Here is a 25,444-nt window from a genome sequence, read left to right as displayed (position 1 = left end):
GATGCAAATGTGTTAGAAGCAGTTCATAGAAGGTTTACGAGGCTAATACCAGGAATAGGTGGGTTGTCTTACTAGGAAAGACTGGATAGGTTAGGCTCATTTCCACTGGAATTTAGATGAGTAAGAGGCAACTTAATTTAAACCTTTAAGATCCTGAAGGGTCTTGACAGGGTGGATGTGGAGGGGATATTTCCTTTTGTGGGAGAATCTAGAACTAGGGGTCACTGTTTAAAAATAAAGGAGTCGCTCATTTAAGACAGAGATGAGAAGAAAGTTTTTTTCTCAGAGGGTTGTGAGTGATTGAAACTCTTCCTCAAAAGGTGGTGGAAGCAAAGTCTTTGAATATCTTTAAGTTAGAGGTAAATAGATCCTTGATTAACAAGGGGGGCTGAAAGGTTACCGGGGAAAGCAGGAATGTGGGATTGAGGTTACAGTCAGATCAGCCATGGTCTTATTGAATGGCGGAGCAGCCTTGAGGGGCCGAGCGGCCTACTGCTCTTGTTCCTAATTTTGTATGTTCGTATGCATGTGAAAATGTTCAATCAGCACAGGCACCAAACAATAGCTGCACTGAACCAGCTCCCCCTCCTACTGTTTTAATTTTATCAAATAATTGTCAAAGAGCCATTATTAACAATTCCCAAAAGAGGCAAGAAAATTTTTGCTGGTGTTGCAACTCGGAAACGAGAAACTCTGGAGGCATTCAATGCAAGCTGCTGCCTAAGTGTCTCCAATACTTTGATTTAAAGCAGCAAGCTGACACTTATCGATTTTACTTCTGCATTAAAGTTTTTTTTTTCTTTGACACGGAATGAATTTTAACTTAGCAGTGTCAGGTCTATCAAATCTTGTTCTGTTCCCAGTCTGATACAATATGTCAATCTCAAAGTAGGACACCCCAATTAAACACAGCTGAGTGAGTCTGTAAAAGAATAAACGTGGTGGAGAAACACTAGAACTGTGAAGCATACACAGCTTTAGAAAATAAGAAATGTCCAGTTGCATTACCTGTTTGTCTGTTGTCATATGGATAGCTGGCTACAACAGCCCCTCCATGTAAGCTTATGGACAGGACAAAAGTTTCATTCAAAATCCAGTCCATTACCGCTATGGTTTCCGGTTGTAAAGGTGATAGGTTATTTTCAAAGGCATCAGGAAAGTTTCTATTCAAATCAACATGTTCTTTATTATATCTGAGGAGGGGGGTAAAAGTTAGAAACAACCCTCAGTTAAATACAGCAATATTGATTTCTCCTAGACAAATTATATTCATTGCAGGGTTAAGAAACATCTTTATCATTTCAATAAGTTCAGTTTTTGATTTTGGAAATTACCACAACAATAGACTCCCAATAGAAATGGGCAATTTCTAGCAAGAAAGAGCAAGAGCAGCACCAGGCATGGGGGAGGGGGGAATGGGGTGGATTCTGAGACCTCATGAGGCCCATGACAACTGGAAACATCTGTCTCCACGAGTTCCATACTCAATTGCAAGACTATTAGATGGGAAGGTAAGGCCCCCGCCATTTTCGGCCGTTATCACTTAAATCTCATTCATCTGTAATGCAGCCTCCACCACCTGCTGCGTGGCCATCTCCTTTTACTTACTGAAGTGCAGACACAGCAGGGGGTCATGCAATGCCTGAAAAATTGCAATCCCATCACAAAATGCCCATTGACAGGCTTCTGTGCTATAACCATTCTATGATTCTATAAATAGCTCACTCATTTGCTTGACTATCTGCCCACCGTGTGTTGCCATTGTTGCTGTGCTGCCTCCTCCAGGAATTATGTGAGGAAGCGGGAACATGTCAGGGAGTCATGACGCTTTCATTTCTAAAGTTCCATCTCCCCTGACCTCCAAAGCCACCTCCACTGCAGGCTGGGAAAATTCCGGCTCTTGTGTCTTTCCTGTGTTTCTTGTCATTGCTCATTATCCCTGTATTTGTCTACCTGAGTCTTTCTCATTCCTTCAATCATTAGTCATTCCTTCTCTGTACTGTACATCTCCTGTCCTGAAATCTGGCAGTCTGTGTCAAGCTCTGTATTTGTCCATTTGCCCTTTCTCTTTTTTTTGTCCCTAGCTGTATACAAGCTCATCACACGTTATCCTTTACTCTTCTCTAAGATTTATTTTTTCTCGAATGGTAATATCTAGTCTGACATTGCAGAAATTCCAAGGGCAGGGTCTCAGAAGCTTCGAGATAGCGAGGTTGAACAGGGTAGAAACAGGGTAGAGAGGGAGTTCAGTCAAGAGGGAAAATTTAGAAGCCTCAAGGAGAAAAAACAAATTTTAAAGAAGCAAAGAACATTTAAAGATATAAACTTGAAGTAACAATGAATCCCAAATAATTAAAAATATGGAAGTAGGATAAAAGGATATGGGTAGAAAGTACAAATACAAACAAAAACTGACTGCCTCGTCCATTCTTGCAAGATTGATTATGATTATCTGATTGGTATATAGACCTACCAGGAATGTTGCAATCTACAGTATTACAGACACACAACTTTTCAGGATGCAAATATATTTATTAAATTTACATTTACTAGCTCAGTGAAGACTAGGGTCAAATGAGGCTGTGTCATTGCACCAACACTCTATGCTGCACTTCATCTCCAGTAAATTATCCACAAGTGTGGAGATAATCTACAGAACAGACGAGAAACTGTTCAACCTACACCACCTTCAATCCAAAATCAAAACCTCAGTCAATGAGCTTCAGTATGCATATGATGCTTGTGTGTGTACTCAGAAACTGAGCTCCAGGTCAATGTTGACACCTTCACCAAAACATATGAGGTAGGGCCTTCTATTAAACACCCAGAAAACTAAGACCTTCTTCCAACCAGCTCCCACAGCACAAACCTGCCCCCATCCATTGAGATCAATGGCAACATCCTGGAAATATGAACCATTGCCTCCTCTTGATGAAGGCAGACAGAGACGAAAATCATCATCGCTTCCAATGTGCCAGCTCAGCCTTTGGCCAACTGAGGAAAAGAATATTTGATGACCAGGATCTCAAACCCAGGACTGAGGTCATGGTTTACTGGGTAGCAGTGATCCCCGCACTCCTATATGATTCAGCACTGGTTCAACCTAGGGCAGGCACCACAAAGCACTGGAGAAGTATCACCAGCGGAACCATCACAAGATCCTCCAAATCTAGTGGCATGAAAGGTGGTCTAACAGCAGCGTCCTCTGCCAAGCCAACTTGCCAAGCCTTGAGGTGCTAATCACACAAAACCAACTCATCTGGGCAGGACATGTCATTTGTATGCCTGGTACCAAAGCAACTACTCTAGTTGGAACTTGATTGTGGCAGGAGACTCCATGAGGACAGCGAAAACACTTTAGGGATGTCCTTAAAGCATCCTTGAAGAGGTCAATAATCCATGCCAAATCATGGGAGTCTCTGGCTTGTGACCAACCAAAATGGAGAAAGCTCATCCTGGAAGTCACTGAACACATTGAAAGACTTCATCGGGAATGTGCAGAGGCAAAGTCAAGGCATCAGAGGGGGCGCACAAACATCCAAATAACTCATCTACCCAACCCTCAAGCACCTCCTGCCCCTCATGTGGCAGATCATGCATTGTACTTATCGGCCATCTCAGAACCCATCGAACTGGAGTGGGAGCAAGTTATTCTAGATCCCAAGGGACTGCATAAGAGAGATGTTTATTAACCTCTTCAAACTTAAAGTTAAACCAGGGCATTTGCTGATCATGTTTAGTTGGAAATATTTAACCTTCCCAAGAATGACTCAAGGCAGGAAGAACAAAACTCCCAGTTACATCACAGATTTTAAGGCATGTGCAAAAGATATCACAAATTGCCACTTTGGAACAAAAAGATTGACATACATTGATAGATCTTCTTGAAATTAGATTAGTAACTTAATTCTATAACCTCTATGGCTATGAATAGGAAAATTTATCATGTTATACCTACAATTCACATTTGTTTGGATCAACAGAATTCAAAAGGCTTGTTCGTGTTTTTAGAAAGCAAACAAGTGAGTAGATGCCCCACAGTGACCCCAAAACACTTCTTTACATCTTTCATCATATTACATTTGACAGATTTGTATCTCAGGAGCCTGCTAAGAGCTGTCCATACCATTTCGAACAGTCAATTACCTAGCCAGTATATGGGATCAACAGTATCTGGTCTTAATGAGGAGGCTGTTGATGCTAAAATGGCATCAGAAAGCAATCCTTGAAGCAGAAAAACCTTAATAAAAATATAACCAGCCACATGGGCAAAATTTCCAGTGCTGCTGCAGGCCCTCCCTGCCTAGGTGCGGGTGTAGCCAAACACCGCATTGTAGAGGGAGAACCCAGCATCTCGCCACCATCACACCCCCATAACCCACAATGTGCGGGTCTGGCTGCTTTTTCTATTTTTTTAATTACATTTTTCAAAAGGTTGGCAGGAGAGCACTGCCATGTTGAAGCACCCTCTTGGGTACATACCCTTTACCCTGAGGAGCCAGCTGCTCCTCAGAAGCTGGAAGGCCTCTGATTTCTCCTCCAACTTGGAGAGCCCACCAGCTGCCTTTGAACAGGGAACCTGCCTCCATGCCAAATAAGGAGGACCCCAATCAAAATTCCAACAAGTGACTGGTTCCTCCCAACCTTAAGCGAAAATTTAATCCCATGTATGTGTCTTATCACGGGAAACCATAAATTAAAAGCTAGGAATAAACACACACTCTCAATATTCTACCGATGAACGTAAGCTTAATCCTTTGACTGAAAATTTCTTCTTTATCATAATCCATTTCAGCTTTGGAAAGTGTTGCAACTAAGAAGTGACAGGGACTGAAGCAGACCTGTAATTTAAAGCTGCTCCATCTGCAAGTTTCTTGGGGAGAAACAGTAAAATTTGGTACGAAGCAGAATTGCTGTACGTGTTAAAATCTTTTATTCTCCTTCTAGACTCCCTCCACTGGTACATGTGTGTATGGTAGCTTTAAGTGGTCAAAATGCACAACGCAATTTTCAATATGTTACATCCCTCCCCTTCTTAGTAAATGAGAGGCATGGCGAGTTTCAATGGTTTGTTCCCAAAAGCGTAAACAATAAAATTAAGCATATCATGAATATTCAACTTCACCAAACTACATATTCTAACTTTTCTATGAATTCAGTAATGTACAATGAGATGAACGAGTTGTTCACCAACTGAAAATAGTTCACTTCGGAACATAATCAATTAAGTTGGGGGGGGGCGTCTTCTCACAAGGAGGATATTGTCTAGCATCAGGTGTGACCTCATTTAATCACGTTCTTCACCTGAAATGTAAATACTTAAATCAGATTCAATGCTTCCGGATGGAGTTTTCAGCACTTTGAAGAACGTGTGATCTATGTATCGTGCTTAATGATCATTGATCCTTTTGTGTTGGTCACAACGAATGGCTGGATGTCATTAGGGGTTGTTTGCTTTCCAACATGACTATAAATGTTTCAGAAGCACTTTATTTCCTGGTTTTAGTGGTGTTATGCTGAATTTCATGTTTCACTTTGCATTCGATCCTTCTGTTCTCGATCGCGTTCACATACACGTTGATCATTAGCTCCATTGGGTGGCTCAGGAAGATATGTGCACATAGGATATACAAAAGCTAAGTGTAGCTGGAGACTCTCCAGTAGTGGCGTGAGGAGTCGTTCTGTAATTGCGAAAAACACAATATAGTTCTTGCTTCCACAACTTGCTCTTAACTGTAGCTGCACGTATCACTTTTCACACGGTATGCATAAATCTCTCAATTTGTCCATTAGCTCCTGGCCAATCAGGTGTGACTTTTTAAAGTGAAATCCAGATAGTTCACAAATTTACTGAACTCATCACTGTTGAATGGAGGTCTGTTGTCACTTCTCACCGTTTGATGGATTCCAAGTAAAGCGGAAATCTGGTCAAGCTTTGGGATGACTGCTTTTGTTAAAGTAGACATAACAATTTCCATGAAATCTGCTGTAGTTTTCAGTGACAACAAGCAAGTGTTCACCAGTGGATAAAGCTGCAAAGTCAACACTAACCTCGATCCATGGTTCTGAAGGTGGTTCAGACATCTTGAGCAGATCACAAAAATTTGACATTGTGGTTGTTTGACATGGAAAACATTGATTTGTGCTCTAGTTCTTGGGAACCATTCCTTTTCCCTAAGGAGCTGTTTGGTTTTGACAATTCCCTGGTGCCCTTCATGTGCTATATTGACAACACATTCTCTCAATGATTGTGGAATGACAATGCAGTTGTGTAACACGAGACGAGATCAGATGTGATTGTAATGGTGAGCTCATTTCGAACATTGTGAAGACCTTGTAGAGTGAGAGTGATTTTGTTTGTAGGCACTCTTGCGATCACGTCTTTCTAGCTTCATGATTCCATAGCCGTCATACATGGTCGCAATGCATCACCTGGTTTTGTCGCTGCTTTGACGTCAGCAAGTTTTAGCTGCTTTGGCAACACGTGTAGGCTTACGTAGTCAAGGTGTTGTTCCACAACCTTTTCTTCATGACTAGTAGGGCTGCCTGTCAACAATAACAGTTGTGCATAGTTTGCTATGTGGATTGCTGAACAAGCAAGTGATCTATGATCAGTTATGTCAAATTCACTTTCATACGAGTAGAGATGAAAGTATAAGACATCCCATGTGATTGAGAGTGGTTTTCTTTTTGTTTGTAAACGCTCTTGCTCTACAGGCATTTGCTATATGCCTTCCATTGCAATGACTGATGGGTTGCCTGTCTTGTCTTTCTGCATGAGAAATGCACTTAAGCCAATCAGGCTCACATCCACGACCAGCTGGGTAACTTTCTCAGGGTTGAAATAAGCATTTGTGAATTTGCTGACAACCATTGTTTGATCTGGTGTACAGCCCATTAGTGAGATTTAGTCCCACTTGGCGGTCTCTTTTGTCAGATCACATAGGGGGGCAGATAGCGTAGCGAGGTCAGGAATGAAACAACCACAGTACATGGGAAGTCCCAGTAGACTCCGGACTTCTGGGATATTTGTAGTATCCACGGCATTTACAATTGCTTCAAATTTTCATTGGATCAGGTGATACTCTTTCACCAAAGAATTCAATTCTCCTTCCATTGAACAAGTGCTTGTCTCTGTTCAAGGTAAGGTCACATTCTGCAAGACGTTATAAGCATGCATGTCAGTGTGTCTCGAGTTCACTTATCAGTGTGGCTGTGGACAAGAATGTCATCACTGATGTTCAAGTGCCTTCAAGTCCTTGAAGTGCAGACTGAATTACATGCTGAAATACTTCAGCTCCTGAATTAACTCCTAAGCTGAGCCTCGTGTTGAAAAAGCCCAATGTGAGTGCAGATGACTGAACACACCATGATTCTTCAGCAAGCTCCATTTGATGGTAGCCTGCATTGAGGTCAAGTTTACTGGTGTTTAGAACCATTGATTTTCTCTATGATGTCATCGATTGTTGGTATTAAGGCCAGGATTCCCCAGTTGTTGAGCAGGCTCAGCGGGGGCAGTCGTGGAGCCTGCGATTGGCTCTGCATCGCGATTTCATGCAGGCGGGCCAGTTAAGGCCTGACCTGTGTGGAACGCGAGCTGTAGCAAGCGCTACCTGTGCGGGCAGGGGGAGGAGGGAGAGTTGGGTCCAACGCATGTGGGCGAAAGAGCACTTCAATCTCCCTGAGGCAGCTCCCCCAAGATATTGAAGTGCTTTTTAAAAAAATCACTAAAGACAATAAAAATTTAATGAAACATGTCCCCTCATGTGACTGTCACATGAGATGAGCCATGTTTTTATTTTCAAAACAAAGTTTTTATTTAATTAGTATTAGCTTTAGAAAACCTCATCTCGCTCGTGGATGAGGTTTCCTAAAAAACGTAAAGGCCACTGAAAGCATTTTTCTTACCTGCCTTTAGAGAACATACAGTTTGCTTTTGTACGTTGGGTGATTTCAAATCCATCTGGGTTCATGGATGGCATGATGTGAATCCGAGCACTGTTTATTAATCTTGTTATAGTGGCATCTTTTTCATACATTTCAACCAGATGTTCGATCAAGTGGAGCAACATTTCTCTGCCCACCACCTGTATTAGATCACAATTTTGTTTTAATTCAACTATACCACAAAATGGCTAACATTTTAATCACTGAAGATTCTGTTTTACTTTCAGGTACGGTCACATTTTATTGTGAATGCTAGAGTCCAATTCATTATTTTCAATTCAACATACACAATAAAAATGGAGGAAATGTACTTTTAAATTCTTAAGCATTCCAAAGTTTCTACAAGAAATTCAGGATTTTCACTTTAAATCAGAAGTTAAGACAGCATAAGCTAGCCAAGAAGGCAATAATAAATCCTATCATCCCCCAAGAGAAAGAGCAAGAATGACAATCACAAGGTGGAAAATTATGTTCAAGAGGTTGGAGAGGACATGGTCAAGCTGACTCCTGGGTTTCTGGATCTATATCCTGTCTGTGTTCCTCTACCAATGCCCTCTCAATCTCACCCGCTGTGTTACTTGTTACTTCAGTGCATCATTTCAGATATAGGGAAGAATTACTTAGTGACAGTAAGATGGTGACACTGGATAATTCAAAGAACATGGAACATAGGAGCAGAAGTAGGCCATTTATCCCCTTGAGTCTGTCCTGCTATTCAATGAGATCATGTGATGTGCAACCTAATTCCATATACCTTTTTCCCAATATCCCATAATACCTATGGATAACAAAAATCTCACATTTAAAATTTACAATTAATCATTTTCAGGAGAGAATTCTAAGCATTACCATTCTCTATAAGTGTTTCCTAAGTTCACTCCTGAAACATCTGATTTTATTTTTTATCTAACCATAGGATAACCTGAGGCATACCTGAAGGCTCCCATGCTTTGGAATTGTGAGAACAAGGTCTCATGGGTATTCCCCCGAAAATATGGGTATCTGAAGAGTATTGCACCAACATTAGGGTCTGAGGATGTGCAGCAAACAACAATGCAGAGTCTAGGGTTTACAGCCAACATTTGCAGTAATATCAGAGAAGCCCATTGCAGGCATCGATTTGGACACGTGGCAACATCATTGAAACCTGGAATAAGTTTCACAAGCGGGCAGGGATCAGTCGACATATATTCCTCCGTGGAAGCAGACACTACTACCTTATTGGCAGCAAGGGGCTAGATATCTAGACAGTAACCTTCATTGCAACTTTTTGACTCTGGAGTTGGTGATCTAGGATGCTGTCTCTCAAGGCTTTCACTATTTCTTGGCAAATGAGCTTCACTATAACTAAGTGCAATATAATACATTTTGGTAAAAAGTATAAGGAGGCCGCATATTCCTCAGCAAATAAGTACCTAAAGATAGAGGAACAGAGGTCTGGGAGTATAAATACATAGATCACGTAAAACCATTAAAAAGAAAACAAACAAAGCACATTTAGAGAGGGATAGAATTGAAAAGCAGAGAAGTTATGTTAAACTTGTATAGAACTTTGGTTCAACTGCACTTGAAGCATCGTGAAGAGTGTGGTCTCCAAATTAGAAAAATATAGAGACACTGGAGAAGGTGCAAAAAAGATTTATTAAAATAATACCAAAACAGAGGATATACCTATCAGGAAATATTGAACAGGCTGGGGATCTTTTCTCTAGAAAATCGAAAACTGACAGGTGACCTGATAAGGTTCTTCAAGAAGGTTGATAAGGGTAATGCTCCTGATGCAATGTACGTGGACTTCCAAAAGACATTTCATAAAATGTTGCACAACAGGTTTGTGAGCAAAGTTAGAGCTCATGGATTAGAAGGAACTCTAGGAACACAGATACAAGAGAGGTTGCGTGACTGGAAACAAAGGGAAGAATCATCCCAGAATTGCACTAAGTGCAGTAGCAGACACTTTACCCACCGGCCGCAATGGCGGTTTTTCATGCCATAACGTCCCCTTCCCGGCGCATCCCGCTTCATAAATTATGCAGACCTGGAAAACACGCTGGATTGCTGTTGGGAGCAACCTCTGATTCAACCACCCTGCTGTCACCTCAGGCCCTATTTAGAGGCAGCCCCTGGACAGAGCTAGCACTCTTCAAGGGATAGGAAGCTGCTGGGATCTGATGGCTGCCAAAAGGAGGAAACATGCTGCCCCCAGACTTAGTGACACCTCCCTCAAGCACCTGCTGGATGCAATGGAGACCTGCTGCCAAGTCCTCTACCATTCTGGGCAAAGACCAGCAAGCAAGGTCACCAATCCAGCATGGGAGGTGGTGGCAACAGTGGTCAGCGCCAACACCCTGCAAAAGAGGACAGCCACCCAGTGCCAAAAGAGGGTGAATGATCTCCTCCGTACTGCCAGGGTATGTCACTCTTCTCATCACTCAACTCACAAACATCACACATCCACAGGGATTTCACTCACTGCCAGTTCTAGGGACATCATCATTCACTCTCTCTCACACACACACACCTCCATCTGCCATACGGATCATATCCTCATCCCTTCCATGACACCACTCACCACCCACATATGCCGGGCATCCTTCTCATCTGGCCTGGCAGGCATCCTGCTTACATTCTCTCCATCCATCTTCTTGCAGGACAAGCTGGCACACAAAAGGGAGGTCACAGAGTGATGAAGGAATGCCTGACATCAAAGGTCCTCACCAACTTGGAAAAGTTATCCAGCTGGCCAGTGATGGTCTGGACATTTCCTGTGCTGACGGTGAGGTCAGCGGTGCTCAACCATCAGGCAACCCATGCTGTGAGTCACTCCTGTTCCGCAGGCCCCTGCCATGCACTAGTTATTTCTTCTTGCTTTCGCAGGCATATCTGGGAAGCAGCCAATGGGGTCCATGACCCAGGTCCTCAACTCAAGCCCTGAAGACACCTTGGAAGAAGAATCTGATGACATTCAAATTGAAGACCCATCACAGCTCTCACCCACACCCTCCACCAGCGCAGAGACACACATCTCAGCGGGATCTAGCTCTCGAGTAGCCTCAGGGTCACAATCTGGTGAGCACATCACACTGTCTGATCCACAGCATGCAGCGTCAGGGACTTCGAGTTTCTGGCACTCTGTCAGTTGGAGGCCAGAAATCTACTGAGCCAGAGTCAGATGACGAGCCTCTGGACTTGGTCACGTCTCAGTTGCTGGAGCTGCAAAGGCAAGTTCAGGGACATCAAGAAGGGATGTCCGCTACACTCCTCAGATTGCAAGGCACAATGGAGGAGTCCACTCACCTTCAGTCTGAGGTGATAGCGCTGGCATGCCAATGCATCGAGGTCAACACCGGAAGGATGATGGACACCATGGAGACCTTGGTCCAGGACATGAGTGCTGCACTGCTGTGTGGGCCGAACTCCATCGCTGATGCCATAGTTGACCTCCAACAGTGTCAAACAAGGGGGTTGCAGGGCAGCTCGGTCTCACTCCAGCTTCCCCTCCTCCTCAAGGAGTGAGCCAGGGGCCCTCTTGCACCCATAGGGAGGAGGACCAGCAGCTGCAAGCCCTGGGGCCACCAACGCAGGTGACCCCAGGAGTGTCCGGCATATCAAATCCCCTCTTCCTATGACCCCAGCAGCTTCAAAAGGCAGAGGAGGATGCCACTGCCAGACAGCAGGACCCCGAAAGCAGGCCGGGCCCTCCAAGTCTCAGTCCTCCGAGAATGTCTCCCAAGGTCACCACTGACAGGGCATGGCAGTCAGCAGGCTGCCTCTACCTACATTGTGGATGTCAGAGGGCACTGAGACGTAGCAGCAGGGTTAGGAAGGTTAAGAAAATGTAGTTTCACCATGTGTGCATGGGCAATAATCACTTGTACATAATATTGACTATTGCAAATAAAATCCCAACTATGTCACAGTGTCTATGGCTCCTTGTTATAATGAGCAGTGTTCTCATCAGTCTGAAGTGAAAGCTTGGTCCCTGCACAAGATAAAGGCAGGTTTCTTAGTCCAGGGCTTCACTCCTGTGCTTTTGCAACCTTCCCAGTGCACTGATGGAGCGACTTCACAGTCACTGTATACATCAGTCGTCATGCCTGCACCTCGATGGGGCTTATCTTTGCTGCCAGGATGTCCAGGGCCGGCAGCACAGAGGTCCTTCATTCTCTGTGCTCTCAGCACCATTGAGGTATGGCTGGCCCCCCATCTCTTCAGCATGTGTCCAGTGACAGTGTGGTCCTGAAGGGTTCAGCTCATGAAGGATGCCATAGGATCAGGACAAGTTAAAGTTTCTTCGCTGCATCTCCATGATATGACCCTGTCTACAGAGCACAAGCGAGGTGCCATCAGCCAGACAGGAGTCAGGCATTCACATTAGCTATGTAAGGATCTATGGAGTGTCCCCACTGCATGTCTTCATCATCCTCCTGTAATGTAGGGACTAATTTGGAAGTGTTGTGAATCATGAGAAGGATAATGTAGAACTCCAAAAGGACAGAGGTCGATGGAATCGGCAGACAAGTGGCAGATTAAATTTAATGCAGAGAAGTGTGAAGTAATTCACTTAGGTGGGAAGACCACGGAGCTACAATTTAATAAAATAACAAAGGGTATAACTCTAAAGGGGGTGTAGGAGCATAAATCATCAGAGGTGGCAGGACAGGTTGAAGCAGTAATTAAAGCATATAGCTTTAGCAATAAAGGCATTTTATACTTCATTCATAAAATATCTGGAAAAACATTCCAAATCACCATCACAAAAGTACAATCAGATTCAACTTTTACACATGGATCATGAGGTACATCAATACAATCAATGAATATTACAATCATTTCAATATTGTCATTACAGACAATTAGACAATGGTATTGGAGTTATCAACATACATCATGTTGCACTCTGGAGGTGCTTCAATACAATTATTATTCAATGCAGACATTCATTTTGAGTTGTACAGCCCGAGGGGCTCTCAGTAGTTCCCAGCGCCTTGGTGCACTGTGGCAAAAAGGTCTTAGACAGCAATCTTTTCCCTTTGTGGTGGCTGCTCCAAGCTTTAGTGCATCCCTCAGCACGTAGTCCTGGACCTTGAAATGTGCCAGTCTGCAACACTCGGTCAGGGACAACTCTTTGCGCTGAAGACCAACAAGTTTCGGGCAGACCAAAGAGCATCTTTCATTGAGTTGATGATCCTCCAGCTGCAGTTGATGTTTGTCTCGCTGTGTGTCCCTGGGAACAGCCTGTAGAGCACGAAGTCCTGAGTCACAGAACTGCTTAGGATGAACCTCGACAGAAACCACTGCATCTCTCTCCAGACCTTCTTTGCAAAGGCACAATCCACAAGAAGGTGAACAGCGGTCTCGTCCCCACCACAGCCACCTCGAGGGCAACGTGCAGAGGGGGTGAGACTCCTGGCGTGTTGGAAGGATCAGATGGGGAGGGCCTTTCTCACCACCAGCCAAGCTACGTCTTGATGCTTGTTGGAAAGTTCTGGCGACGAAGCATTCTGCCAAAAGACTTTGACAGTCTGCTTGGGGAACCATCCGGCAGGATCCACCATCTCCTTTCCCCGCAGGGCCTCTAAGATGTTACGTGCCGACCACTGCCTGATGGACACACCCCTATCCTGCACATGGGCAATCGTATCCCTGAGCAGCGCGAGGCTGTCAGAGAGCTTCCTGCCCGGCACAGTGCAGGTCTGGTCAGGGTGGATCACCAGTTCCAGAGCGGACTTGACCCGATTGGCAATGACCTTAGACAGAATCTTATAGTCCACATTCAACAGTAAAATGGGTCGCCAATTTCTAATTTCCTCCTTTTCCCCCTTGTGCTTGTAGATGAGGGTGATGATGCCTTTCCTCATGGATTCTGACATGCTGCCAACCAGAATCATACTCCTGTACACTTCTAGCAGGTCTGGGCCGATCCAGTCCCACAGAGCCGAATAGAACTCCAACAGCAAGCCGTCGCTTCCAGGAGTTTTATTCTTCTAAGGACTCAAGGACCTTAGTCAGTTCATCAGGAGTTAGCCATTTGTCCAGGCTCTCCCGTGTACTGTCGTCTAAGACCTCTGTGATAGAGGACAGGAAGGACTGGGAATACGTGCTGTCTGTGGGCTTCACGTCATACAATCCGGCATAAAAGGATTTGCTGATCCTCAAAATGTTGGACTGCGATGACTTTACTGAGCCGTCTTCTTCGTTCAGGCTGTTGATCACAGAGCTCCCTTTGGAATAAGAAACGTGAGCACATCTCACCTGCTCCACGGAGCAGACTCTAGAACGGAAGATGATCTTGGAGGCCTCAGAGGCAAAGAGCAAGGCTTGCTGGCTCTTCACCTCTTGGAGTTCCTCCTCGACATCGACCCCCATCGACTGCAGCCACAGCGGGTCCTGCATGTTTTTCTGGAGTCGGGACATTTCCCTCTGTTCCTTTCTAGCTTTCTGGGTGCCTTTGAGGATGAAAAACCTCTTGATGTTTCCCTTCTCCGCTTCCCACCAGTGTGTCAGGGACTAAAAGAGGGGTTTCACGGTTCTCCAATCTTTGTAATCCCTCGAGCTCCTCAAACATTCCCTGGGGTCAGCAGTTGCACGTTTAGCTTCCATGCCCCCCTTGCCCACCCTCGTCTTCCTCTAAGTGACAGTCAGCCAGTAGGAGGCAGTGGTCAGAGAAGAACACTGGCATGATGTCAGTGGATCTGATTGCGAACGCACGGGACACAAACAGGAAGTCTATCCTGGAACAGACGGACCCATCTGGCCGTGACCAGGTGTATCTATGCTGTGCTCCGTCTGCAGGGTTGCTGACGACGTCGTGCAGCTTGGCATCCTTTACTATTTCCATCAGGGATCTGGACGTAGCGTCCAATCTGCTGTCGGCCCTGCTGGATCGTCCAGCCGCATCAATGATGCGGTTGAAGTCACCGCCCAGAATGACCAGCCTGGAGGTTGCCAGCAGCAGTGGGAGCTGCTGAAAGACTGCCAGCCGCTCGCCCTTTTGTGCCAGGGTGTACACGTTAATTAACCGGAGTGGAGCATTCTTGTACATTACGTCTGCTACGAGGAGATGCCCACCCACCACCAACATAACCTCAGACGGTGAAGTTGCCTCCCCGCAGCAGAATACCCAGGCCGGAGGAACGAGAGTCATTTCCTCCCGACCAGATCGATGGCCCATGGGACCACCATCGTGACCATTGCCTGTAGGAGCTGAGGTGCGGTATCGCACACTCCCACAGAAACAACAGGTCAGCTTTGACCTTGGCAAGGTAGTCCAAGGTCACAACACATCGCGCAGTAGATTTAAAGCTACACACATTTATGAATACAATCTTTACACCCATTTTAAAGCATTTAGTCTCTTACAAAACCTGTTGTCTTTGGAGAGTTCCAGACCTTTGGTCTGCTCCATAGTATTCACAAATTGCCTCACTTTGGATGGGCTGAGGAAACTGTCCTGAACCTCCCCATTGAAAATGTTCTGCTCAGGTGGCATCTGGGGGTTCGTGCAAAGAACGAGATTTGAAATGTCCTCTGTTGGAGAACCCTCCCCCTCTGGGGCGTAGCTGCTCCCGGCTTCCCGGAGCTGGGGTGTGCTAAGCGTTTCACTGCTCCCAGATTCCTGGGGTTGGGGTGCGCTGGCCTCTTCGGGTTGTGGGCAAAGTTGGGGAGCGCTGCTCTCCTCATTGTCTCCAATGTTCTGGAGCTGAGGTGTCTCATCCTCCAACTCCCTAGAGCTTTGCCGCTTCTTCTGTAGGTGCTGCCCTTGCACTTCTTCGTCTGAAGAGCAGCTGCCCTGGTCATCCATGTCAGATGGGAGACGCCTCTTGCCACTTGTCTGGGAAGTGGCTTGGTCCCTTCTTAGCCCATTCTTCCTTTTGGCTCTCTTCACCAGCTGCCACTCCCCCTGCTGATTTTCCGCTGCTTCCTCCTCCTCCATTGATTCGCTCTCCTGAGGAGTGGGAGGTTCAGGGGGCAGTGCAGTTGATTGGCTGTCTACTGCCTCAATCTTTTCCTCCACCTTGTCTTGGTCTGTGCCTTCCTTTGTCCCATTGTTCTCACTGGGGGTCTTGGTGGTTGGAGGGTTGAAAGTGTCCTTAGTAGTAGTGACACACTTTATCAATCATGGCATAGTGTACAAGGAGGTTAGGTTAATCCTGTGGTTTAGCCTTAACTGGAGTATTGCCTCCAGTTCTGGGCACCACACTTCAAGAAGAATGTGAAGGCATTAGAGAAGGTCCATAAAAAAATTAATGAGAATGGTTCCAGGGATTAGGAACTTAAGTTACGTAGATATTGAGAAAAGTTGGGACTGTTCTCTTGGGAAAAGAGAAGATTGAGAGGAGATTTGATAGAGGTATTCAAATCAGGAGGGGTCTGGAGAAGATAGAGAGAAAAACTGTTCCCATTGGTGGAAGGATCGAGAACCAGAGAGCACAAATTTAAAGCAATTGGCAAAAGAAGTAATGGCGAGATGAGCAAAAACTTTTTCATGCAGCGAGTGGTTAGGATCTGGAATGCACTGCCTGAGAAATTGTGATGGAGGCAGGGTCAATTGAGGCTTTCAAAAGGGAATTGGATTGTTATCTGTAAAAGGAAGGGATATGCAGGGCTATGGGCAGAAGACCAGGATTTGGCACTAGTTAAATACTCCTTTGGGGAGCCAGCACAGGCACAACAGGCTAAATAGTCTTCTTTACTGGAACCATTCCGTGATTTTGTGTTCCCATATATGGTAGCGAAGAACCTCTCATCTGTTGTGATTTCACTCTTTTGAATATGAAATTTATAAGAACTAGGGGAAAAGAGTTGCATATTTTCATTTAAAGTATGACAGCTGAGGTGTCTAAAGTATGACAAACAGCTGCAAGACCCTATTTTTACTTGCACACATTTACTGTATAGTCAAGTTTCGGTCAGGCATTTATCGGTCAGGCATGTCAACATAAATAAGATGTCAACATTTTGCTGTCTGACTCAACATGCTAAGGCAGCGGCAGATCAGAACTAAGCAGCAGGATGCTGCCTCCACCACAATTTCTCAATCAGGGCATTCTGGATCCTAACCACTCGTTGCATGAAAAAGTTTTTTGCAAATCATGAGCTAAATAAGTGGCTAGAAAGCGGGAAATGAAACAACTAATTGACTATAGGTGAAAGTACCAATACCAAGAAAAACATTAAAAAGATGAACCAACTGAATCAGCGAACACACTTTTTGAAAACACTTGTGCCGTTTATTTTTTCAGGAACAATTTTTAGGGGGGGGGGGGTGCGGGAAGGTTTCTTTAGGGCAGAGCGATGGCGAGCTCAAGGCCCTACAAACGTCAGTCCTGGTTGGAGGCTAGGTCGGGCACTGAGGAAAGGAGGGCTCTACAATGCCTTCTCTTGAGGATATAATTCAGTGTTGCTGTGGTACCAATAAAATATTCTGTCGACACTTTGGTCCAGCTCACGCATGAGGAATGATCACTCATGCAGTGTACCAGAGCACCCATCAGCCCATCACAAATCATCTTGGAGGGGGAAGAAAACACTTCCACGCAGCCTAAATGTCACACAATACCCAGTACCTTTTACATATGGGAGTAAAATGCTACATTAATCTACATCGGCTGCCAAGCACATCTAGTTCAATGCACATGTTGAGGGAAATCTGTCTCCACAGATCAGACAGCATCGCTAGTAGCCCAACTAAGAAATGGTGCCAGATCATTGTGGCTCAGATTCTTCTCTCCAATTTGCAGAAGGAAAATAACTGCCTCTGGGTGATTCCAGGCACAGAAAACAGAAGTTCAGTTTAGTATGGGTTGGCTCAGAGAAGTGCAGGTTCCTATCACAAGGCATTGCCAGCAAAAGCTTGAAAAGGAAGTAAACTATTGGGAACAAGTGAAGCAACATAAAAGTCAGCCAGTTCTGGTTGGAACTTGTTGGATTAGAGACTCCAGCCACAAAGGTTCAACTGCAATGAGGTTTGGGTTTAGAAATCTGTACAAAGACAACTAACTAATGATCAGGGAGCAAAAACACATTTACCAAAAAAGGTGGAGATAGTGTGATGATAGTTACAATGATATTTATCCTCTAATGTTCCCCCCTGAATTTACTAATGCGTGCTGGAACACAGTTGCACAGATTTTGCAAGTGACTATATTTTCTGTGAAGTCAGAGTGATTATTAGTTTGTGTGGGGCATCATGGAAAATCCTGCATTCACCCAACATCCACCGTATACATATTTCAGTAGTGGTCACTTGAAAAATGATCTTTGGTAGACCCTTCCCTAACCCAGACTGGGAATTGGCCTGGTATCATTCATATTATTGTCACACAGCAGAACATTTAGGCAGCATTTTTTTTTTATATATAGATTAGCATTTGGTTTCATCCCACATGATTAAGGTTTTTGCTATTTTATTTATAAATAGCCTGTGGATTTGTATTGTACCTAAAATGAAATGGCTAATTTGTCCACTGCCAAGATGCTTTAGTGTTTGATACATCAGTGTAAAATTTAGCTAACTGTGCTACTGAGATGCAGGATTGGCGATTCATGTATATTTGACTGAGCTTTGTCATTACATTGGGAAATGAGGTTGTCTGGAGATAATGAATTATGACAATGAGGTCAGGGTGACTCTTCTTAGGCAATCCCTCAGGAATTGAGGATGACTTGCTTCTATTCCGGCTCAACGGGTTCTGAGATGGCTGATAAGTCTGGTTACAGATATATACGAAGATACGATTTAGGAGCAGGCTGATCTGATTCTGGCCTCAACTCCACATTCCGATTACCCCCAATAACCTTTGATTCCTTTGTTAGTCAAAAATTTACCCACCTCTGCCATAAAAATATTCATTGACCCTGCCCCCAATGCTCTCTAGGGATGAGAGACCCAAAGATTCATGCCCCTCGGAGAGAAAAAAAAACTTCTTCTCATCTCTATGGGAGATGATGGGAGAATCTGGGAGACCTCTTATTTTTAAATTGTGCCCCTTAATTCTAGTCTCTCTAGAAAACATCATTTCAGCATCCACCCCGTCAGGTCCCCTCAGGATCTCATATGTTTCAATAAGATCACCTCTCATTCTTCAAAAGATTGGTGAAGACAAATGTAGGTCCCTTACAGTCAAAAACAGGGAAATTTATAATGGGGAACAAAAATGGCTGGGCAACTAAATACATACTTTGATTCTGGTCTTCACAAAGGAGGATACAAATAACATACCAGAAAATGTTGGGGAACACAGGGTTTAGTGAGAGGGAGGAACTAAAAGAAATCAGTATTAGTAGGGAAATGCTGTTAGGGGAAATTGATGGGATTGAAGGCCGATAAATCCCCAGGGCCTGATAATCTACATCCCGGAGTACTTAAGGAAGTAGCCCTAGAAATAATGGATGCATGGTGGTCATCTTCCAAAATTCTATTGACTCTGGAACAGTAGCTACCCTCCAATCTGTAGGAAATGTAACCTCATTATTTAAAAAGATAGGCAGAGAGAAAACAGGGAATTATAGACCAATCAACCTGACATTGGTAGTGGGGAAAATTCTAGAGTCCATTAAAAAGATTTAATAGCTGAATACGTGGAGAACAGTGGCAGAATCAGACAGAGTCAGTATAGATTTATGGAAAGGAAATAATGCTTGACAAATCTACTGGAATTTTGAGAATGTATCTAGTACAGTTGATGAGGGGAAGCCAGTGGAAGTGGTTTATTTGGACTTTCAGAAGGCTTTTGACAAAGTCCCACATAAGAGATTGGCGTGTAAAATTAAAGTGCATGGGATTGGGGATAGTGTATTGAGATGGATAGAAAACTGGTTGGCAGACAGGAAACAAAGAGTAGGAATAAACGGGTCTTTTTCCCGAATGACAGGCAGTGACTAGTGGGGTACCGCGGGGATCGGTGCTGGGACCCCAGTTATTCACAATATAAATTAATGATTTAGATGATGGAATTAAATATATCTCCAAAATTTGCAGATGACACAAAGCTGGGTGGGAGGATGCAGAGATGCTTCAGTGCGATTTGGACAAGCTGAGTGAGTGGGCAAATGCATGGCAGATGCAGTATAATGTGGATAAATGTGAGGTTATCCACTTTGGTAGCAAAAACAGGAAGGCAGATTATCTGAATGACTATAAATTGGGGGTGGGGGGGGGGGGGAGGAAAAAGAGTGTGCAACAAGACCTGGGTGTCCTTGTACACCAGTCACTGAATTTAAGCATGCAGGTGCAATAGGTGGTAAAGGCGGCAAATAGTATGTTGGCCTTCACAGCCAGAGGATTCGAGTACAGGAACAGGGATGCCTTGCTGCAATTATACGGGGCTTTGGTGGTCTACCCCATATCCTCAGACTGTGACCCCTGGTTCTGGACTCCCCCTCCTTCGGGAACATCCTTCCTGTATCTACCCTGTCTAGTCCTGTTAGAATTTTATAGGTTTCTATAAGATCCCCCCCTCGTTCTTCTGAACTCTGGCGAATATAATAATCAACTCAATCTCTCCTCATATGTCAGTCCCACTATCCCAGGAATCTGTTGGTTAAACCTTCACTGCACTCCCTCTATAGCAAGAACATCCTTCCTCAAAAATGTTTATAACCAGCTTTAGGACAGTAACCAAGCCTGTTTTACACCTTTCCGATTGGGCTGCCAGAGTTTTACTATCATCCTATACAATTCCATTTTTTTTTAAAGCAAAAAAAAAACAAAATGTTTAGTACCCACATTTCTGTTTAAGTTTACACCCTTAGACAGGAGTCAAACAAACAATGGCGCCTGTTTCATCTAATATCAATATAAATCATTGTTGCTGTTGAAGAAGAAAGATGAGCTGTCAGGGATCATTTTTTCCCATTTTACTTGGCCTCTGCCCATTATGATTTATGAGGAGAAATTAGACTGACTGTTGACTTAGATGTTTTTATTTATTTAACATAATTGGAAAAGAAACATGTTTTTGATTTGAAATTATAAACACCTGTCCAAACAATTTCAGTATAGCCTGAATCCAAACACAAAAAGCAAGAACATCCTCAGTGGTATATTGTCTTTGTAATAGTAATGTAGGAGGTAGCAGAGTGTAAAATGATAGGGGTAAGCCGTCACAATGTTTACAATTACAAAAGTGAGGAAGTTAAACAGTATAACAACATTAACAATTTCTAAAACAACTGCCATTTATATAGCACCTTTGGAAATGTGGAAAAATGTTTCAAGGAGCCTCACAGAGATATGAGGAAAATGGGCAACTAGGCAAATAATGAGAACAGGGAGGGGAAGTTAATCAAAAGCTTTGTCAAAGATTTTGAGGAGGAAAGGGATGTAGAGAGACAAGTGGCAACTCTTTAATAGTCATCCAAACTCAAATTCAAGTACCTTATTATGAAAATCATGGGCAGAATTTTATGGCACTGTCAGGGCGGGGGCAGGTCCTTAATATGCAGTGAACCATTCAAAAGTCCATTGATTTCAGCGGGACTGGAAAATCCCACCAGCATAAAATTCCACCCCATATTCTGTTAAGTTGGCAAGAGATGAACAAACAACAATGGAGCTCCAAGTCAGACCGGAGAGAGAGACTTGGACAGGAATGTGCCAGCTATTGCTTGGTTTATGATGGTTCATAAATCTACACAAATTGTCCATTCATTGTCTAATTCATCCCGGCATGAAATGGCATTACTTCATGCCAAGAAAATGTATGAAGTTCATTTTAAAAATGTGTCCCTTAGCATGTTCTCTTCCACAGCAAAATGCACTTGTGTAATGCTAAATCAGTTAATTTTGTTTGCCAAGACTTCTTCAACAGCACTTGCCAAACTCACACCCATTCCCACCTAGAAAGATAAGGGCAGTGGGCACATCAGAACACCACCACCTCCAAGTTCCCCTCCAAGTCACACACTATCCTGACAGTGTTGTTCTTTCATTGTCACTAGGTCAAAATCCTATGCCCTCCCCAACAGCGCTGTTAGTGAACCTTCAGCACACGGACTACAGTGGTTTAAGAAGATGGCCACTACCATTTTTTTTCCCCCCAAGTACAATTAGGGATGGGCAATAAGTGCTGGCCTTGCCAATGATGCCTACATCCCATGAGTAAATAAACAAAAAAGTTTACATACACAAAATTGGAAGCATGATGAAGACAAGGCTCTACCTTTAAATATTATTGTCTGTGATGCATCCATAATAGGACCTTACATCACCAGGACAGTTCAAATGAAAATAACTTACTGGAATTTTCAATAGTAATTTAGTCCACGTGTATTTCTTTCAAGATTAAAGCTAGGGCAATTCAAGCAAAATTGGCTAACTAAATTGTTTCCCCAAATGAGTGTGCATGTTGCAACAAACAACAACTTCCATTCATATTTGGCACAGTAAATTGACTCTTGTGCTGCCAATGAATTACTTAACCATTTATTTCACTACTTATTCCCATATTTTTTAAGCTGGTGAATATACCATATGCCAGGTTGCAATGTGAAGCCTTTATAGAACACAAAGGAATAAAATTTCGTCAACTCGCTGGGAGTGACAATTATCAAAAGCATTAACCTGGATTTTGCAGTCAGTGGTGAAGGGACAGTAATAGCCATTGACCTTTAAGAAAGCTTCTCAGAACTAGCAATCACCATGATGTGAATTTCCACTTTCCTGGCATCACTTTGTATTTGGTGCCAGTGAATTCTCAGACAGAAATCAGGAAGTAAAATGCATTAATTGTCCTTTACTTTTTTTATAAATTTTACAGAGATCATCAAAATAAAAGATCGCGACGTACATTTTAGAAACTATGAAATCATAATGGAAACACTTGACATTATATAAACATAAAATTAAGTTTTCCAGGGACAGAGGTTGGTCAGCAATGGATATGCCTTAGTATGCTGTTAAAAATCCAGTTATACCTCAGGTGTGACTTTTCCAGGGGTTTTTGAAAATCTTCACTAAATTGCTTTTTAGGCATGCACGAGCTCAGCAAAACATGGAAATAATAAATTGAACAATCTGGGGTACATAGAGAAAAAAAAAATTACCTCATCACCATGGATGTTACCAATGTATTTCATATCTGGAATCCCTACAGTGTGTCCTTCTGGATATTTTCCAATTGCCAGAACCCAGAGATTAATACCTAAATCAGAAGCATACAAAATAAATCTTTATTGATTAGAAAGATTGAAATGCAAATCCTTTGTCCATTACGACCTATTCTTTAAAGAAAAACAAATGACAACAATTCTTCATTCCCTTACTGTTTTTTCCTCCTTCTCACAATAAAGCATCTTGGAATTTTTTTTTTTTTCATAAAACGTTAATTTTGCAAGTTGTTGTTCTTGATAGCCCACTAATACATCAGGTACGTATGTGTGTCATAGTGAAGCATTATTTGGGATGTACACTGAAGCAAAATATGCCCATTTCCAGGCAACAGCTCAATTTATTCCGTTTTTCAGACATTTCTATTTTTGATAATATTCTGGGAGGGGAGGAAAAGAAAAAAGCTGGTATTGAGCCTTTCAATTTGGTTTTCTTAAAAAAGGTCAAGAACATTTTTCTCAAATCTCCTTTTAAAGATGTTCACTCATGGCTAGGGTATGCTTCTGCAGACACCAGTCACCTCCATGCCTTACCCAACTGACTAGTATTCTCAGGTGAGGCATGACCACGATTGCCATCAAGCATTCCAGATTTGCCTGATCTTCTCCACTGGCATCTATATGTGTGCACTTCTAACCAGGGTCAGTGAGAGCAATCATGGACCCAGGTGCTTCTGTTTCTGAGCCGCTTATTTCCACCTGACGCCCCTTTAACCCTCCCCCTCACATCCTTCAGATGGCCAGAAATAGAAACCGTAGTCAGAGTGGGTTGAACTGTTTCATATAAGTTTATCAAAGCTTCTTGGCTTTTGTACTTTATTCTCTCTCTCTCTCTCTCTCTCTCCCCCATTGTGTGCACGGCCCCCCCATCCTTCTCTCTCCCCCGCTCCCCCCATTCATGTGTGCACACGCATCCCCCTCCCTCTCTCACGCTTTCCCCCTCTCCTCACGCACACTCAATTTACCTGGTTTATGCAAGTAGTGCCGTAAAAACGGGCATGGTTTACTTACCTTCGACTTTATAGCCCTTGACAGCAGGCTCCGGGAGCACGCTGCATTTCACAGATCTCACCCAGCCTGATTCAGAAGGTCAGGTGAATAGGAGCACCAGAATTTGAAGGTAAGAAATTACAAGCGGAGTGGCAACCCGACTCAATTGCCACTCCACCGGAAGTTATGACCCAACGTTTCAGGTCAATGATCTAACATCATCTATCCCCATGTTATTCATCAGGGCTGGATTTAGACAGTTTCAAAAGTCAATTCAACAGTGGGTAATATCATAGGCAAGCCCAATTCTGTCCTCACCTGAATTTCCCCACACTTCCCAGCAAAAATCACTGGGAGGCAGTCAAGAGAAAAAGGTTCAAAGTTCAGGACTACCTACCAGTATCCTGGCTGAGAGCAGATAACTCAGTACAAATTAGAAACCATGGACTTACCTGCAACACAACTCCAATGCAGAAAATTAAAAAGCAAATAAATGACACCTTACAGAAATTTGCTACTGACTTTTGGAAATAAGCCATCTACAAAATTTGTTGGTTACCTTTAAGAGGCCTGAACAAAAATACACCAAGAAGCAGAAATGCCTGTTCCAGAAATTCAAATCTGTTCTTACTAATCAGTTAGTACAGAAAATGCTCTTCAGTCAGTTTTGATGGAGTCATACGGACTCGAAACATTAACTCTGCATTTCTCTCTACAGATGCTGTCAGACCTGTTGAGTTTTTCCAGCAATATTTGTTTCTCTTTAGTCACATTTGTCTAAGTTACTGAAACAAAATTCTGTACTAGTTTCATGAATAAGAATCAATTTGTTTGCAATTATTTTAAATGTTCATTAACAACTTGTAGATCAACTAAAAAGAATGCATGTTTACTTTTGATTACAGATGGATAGAATATAGTTAAATATTGGTTTTGAACCAGAACAGTTGAGTCACAACAGGAATTATTTGCCATAAAGGGAAAAATGATCACAACACCACTTGTTTCCAACACTAAATTTATGAAATGTTTCCAAAGTAATGGGCCACAATGAAATCACAACATCTGCGAAAAAGATTTATAACTTCAAATAAAAGAGAAACTGTTGGAAATACACAACAGGCCCAAGTAATATTTGTTGAGAAAGGGCAAAAGAGATAAAAGGTAGGAGCAGGAGCAGACCACACAGCCCATCAAGCCAGCTCCATAAGTCAATACGATCATGGCCGATCTTGGCTTCAACTCCACATTCCTGTGCACTTCCATATCGCTTGAGTCACAGACCAAAAATCTGTCTATCCCAGCCTTAAATGTATTCAACAGTGGAGCATCCACAACACTCTGGGGTACAGAATTCCATAGATTAACAACCCTTCTGAGTGAACAAATTTCTTGT

At 43.3% G+C, this 25,444-nt stretch overlaps 1 protein-coding gene across 1 annotated transcript in view; it reads right to left on the bottom strand.

Annotated features, from left to right (window-relative positions):
* Nucleotides 1–25,444, bottom strand: part of LOC121293339 (carboxypeptidase M-like) — a 63,625-nt gene that overhangs the window by 20,415 nt on the left and 17,766 nt on the right. The window contains exons 3-5 of the mRNA XM_041216301.1: nt 22,996–23,093; nt 7,909–8,087; nt 1,009–1,193 (exon numbers count right to left, since the gene is read on the bottom strand). Coding sequence (XP_041072235.1) covers nt 1,009–1,193; nt 7,909–8,087; nt 22,996–23,093 — 462 coding nt within the window. The remainder of the gene's footprint in view (nt 1–1,008; nt 1,194–7,908; nt 8,088–22,995; nt 23,094–25,444) is intronic.

This window comes from Carcharodon carcharias, chromosome 21, assembly GCF_017639515.1.
Source record: "Carcharodon carcharias isolate sCarCar2 chromosome 21, sCarCar2.pri, whole genome shotgun sequence".
NCBI lineage: Eukaryota > Metazoa > Chordata > Chondrichthyes > Lamniformes > Lamnidae > Carcharodon > Carcharodon carcharias.
This window is presented reverse-complemented; position numbering and strand designations above follow the sequence as displayed.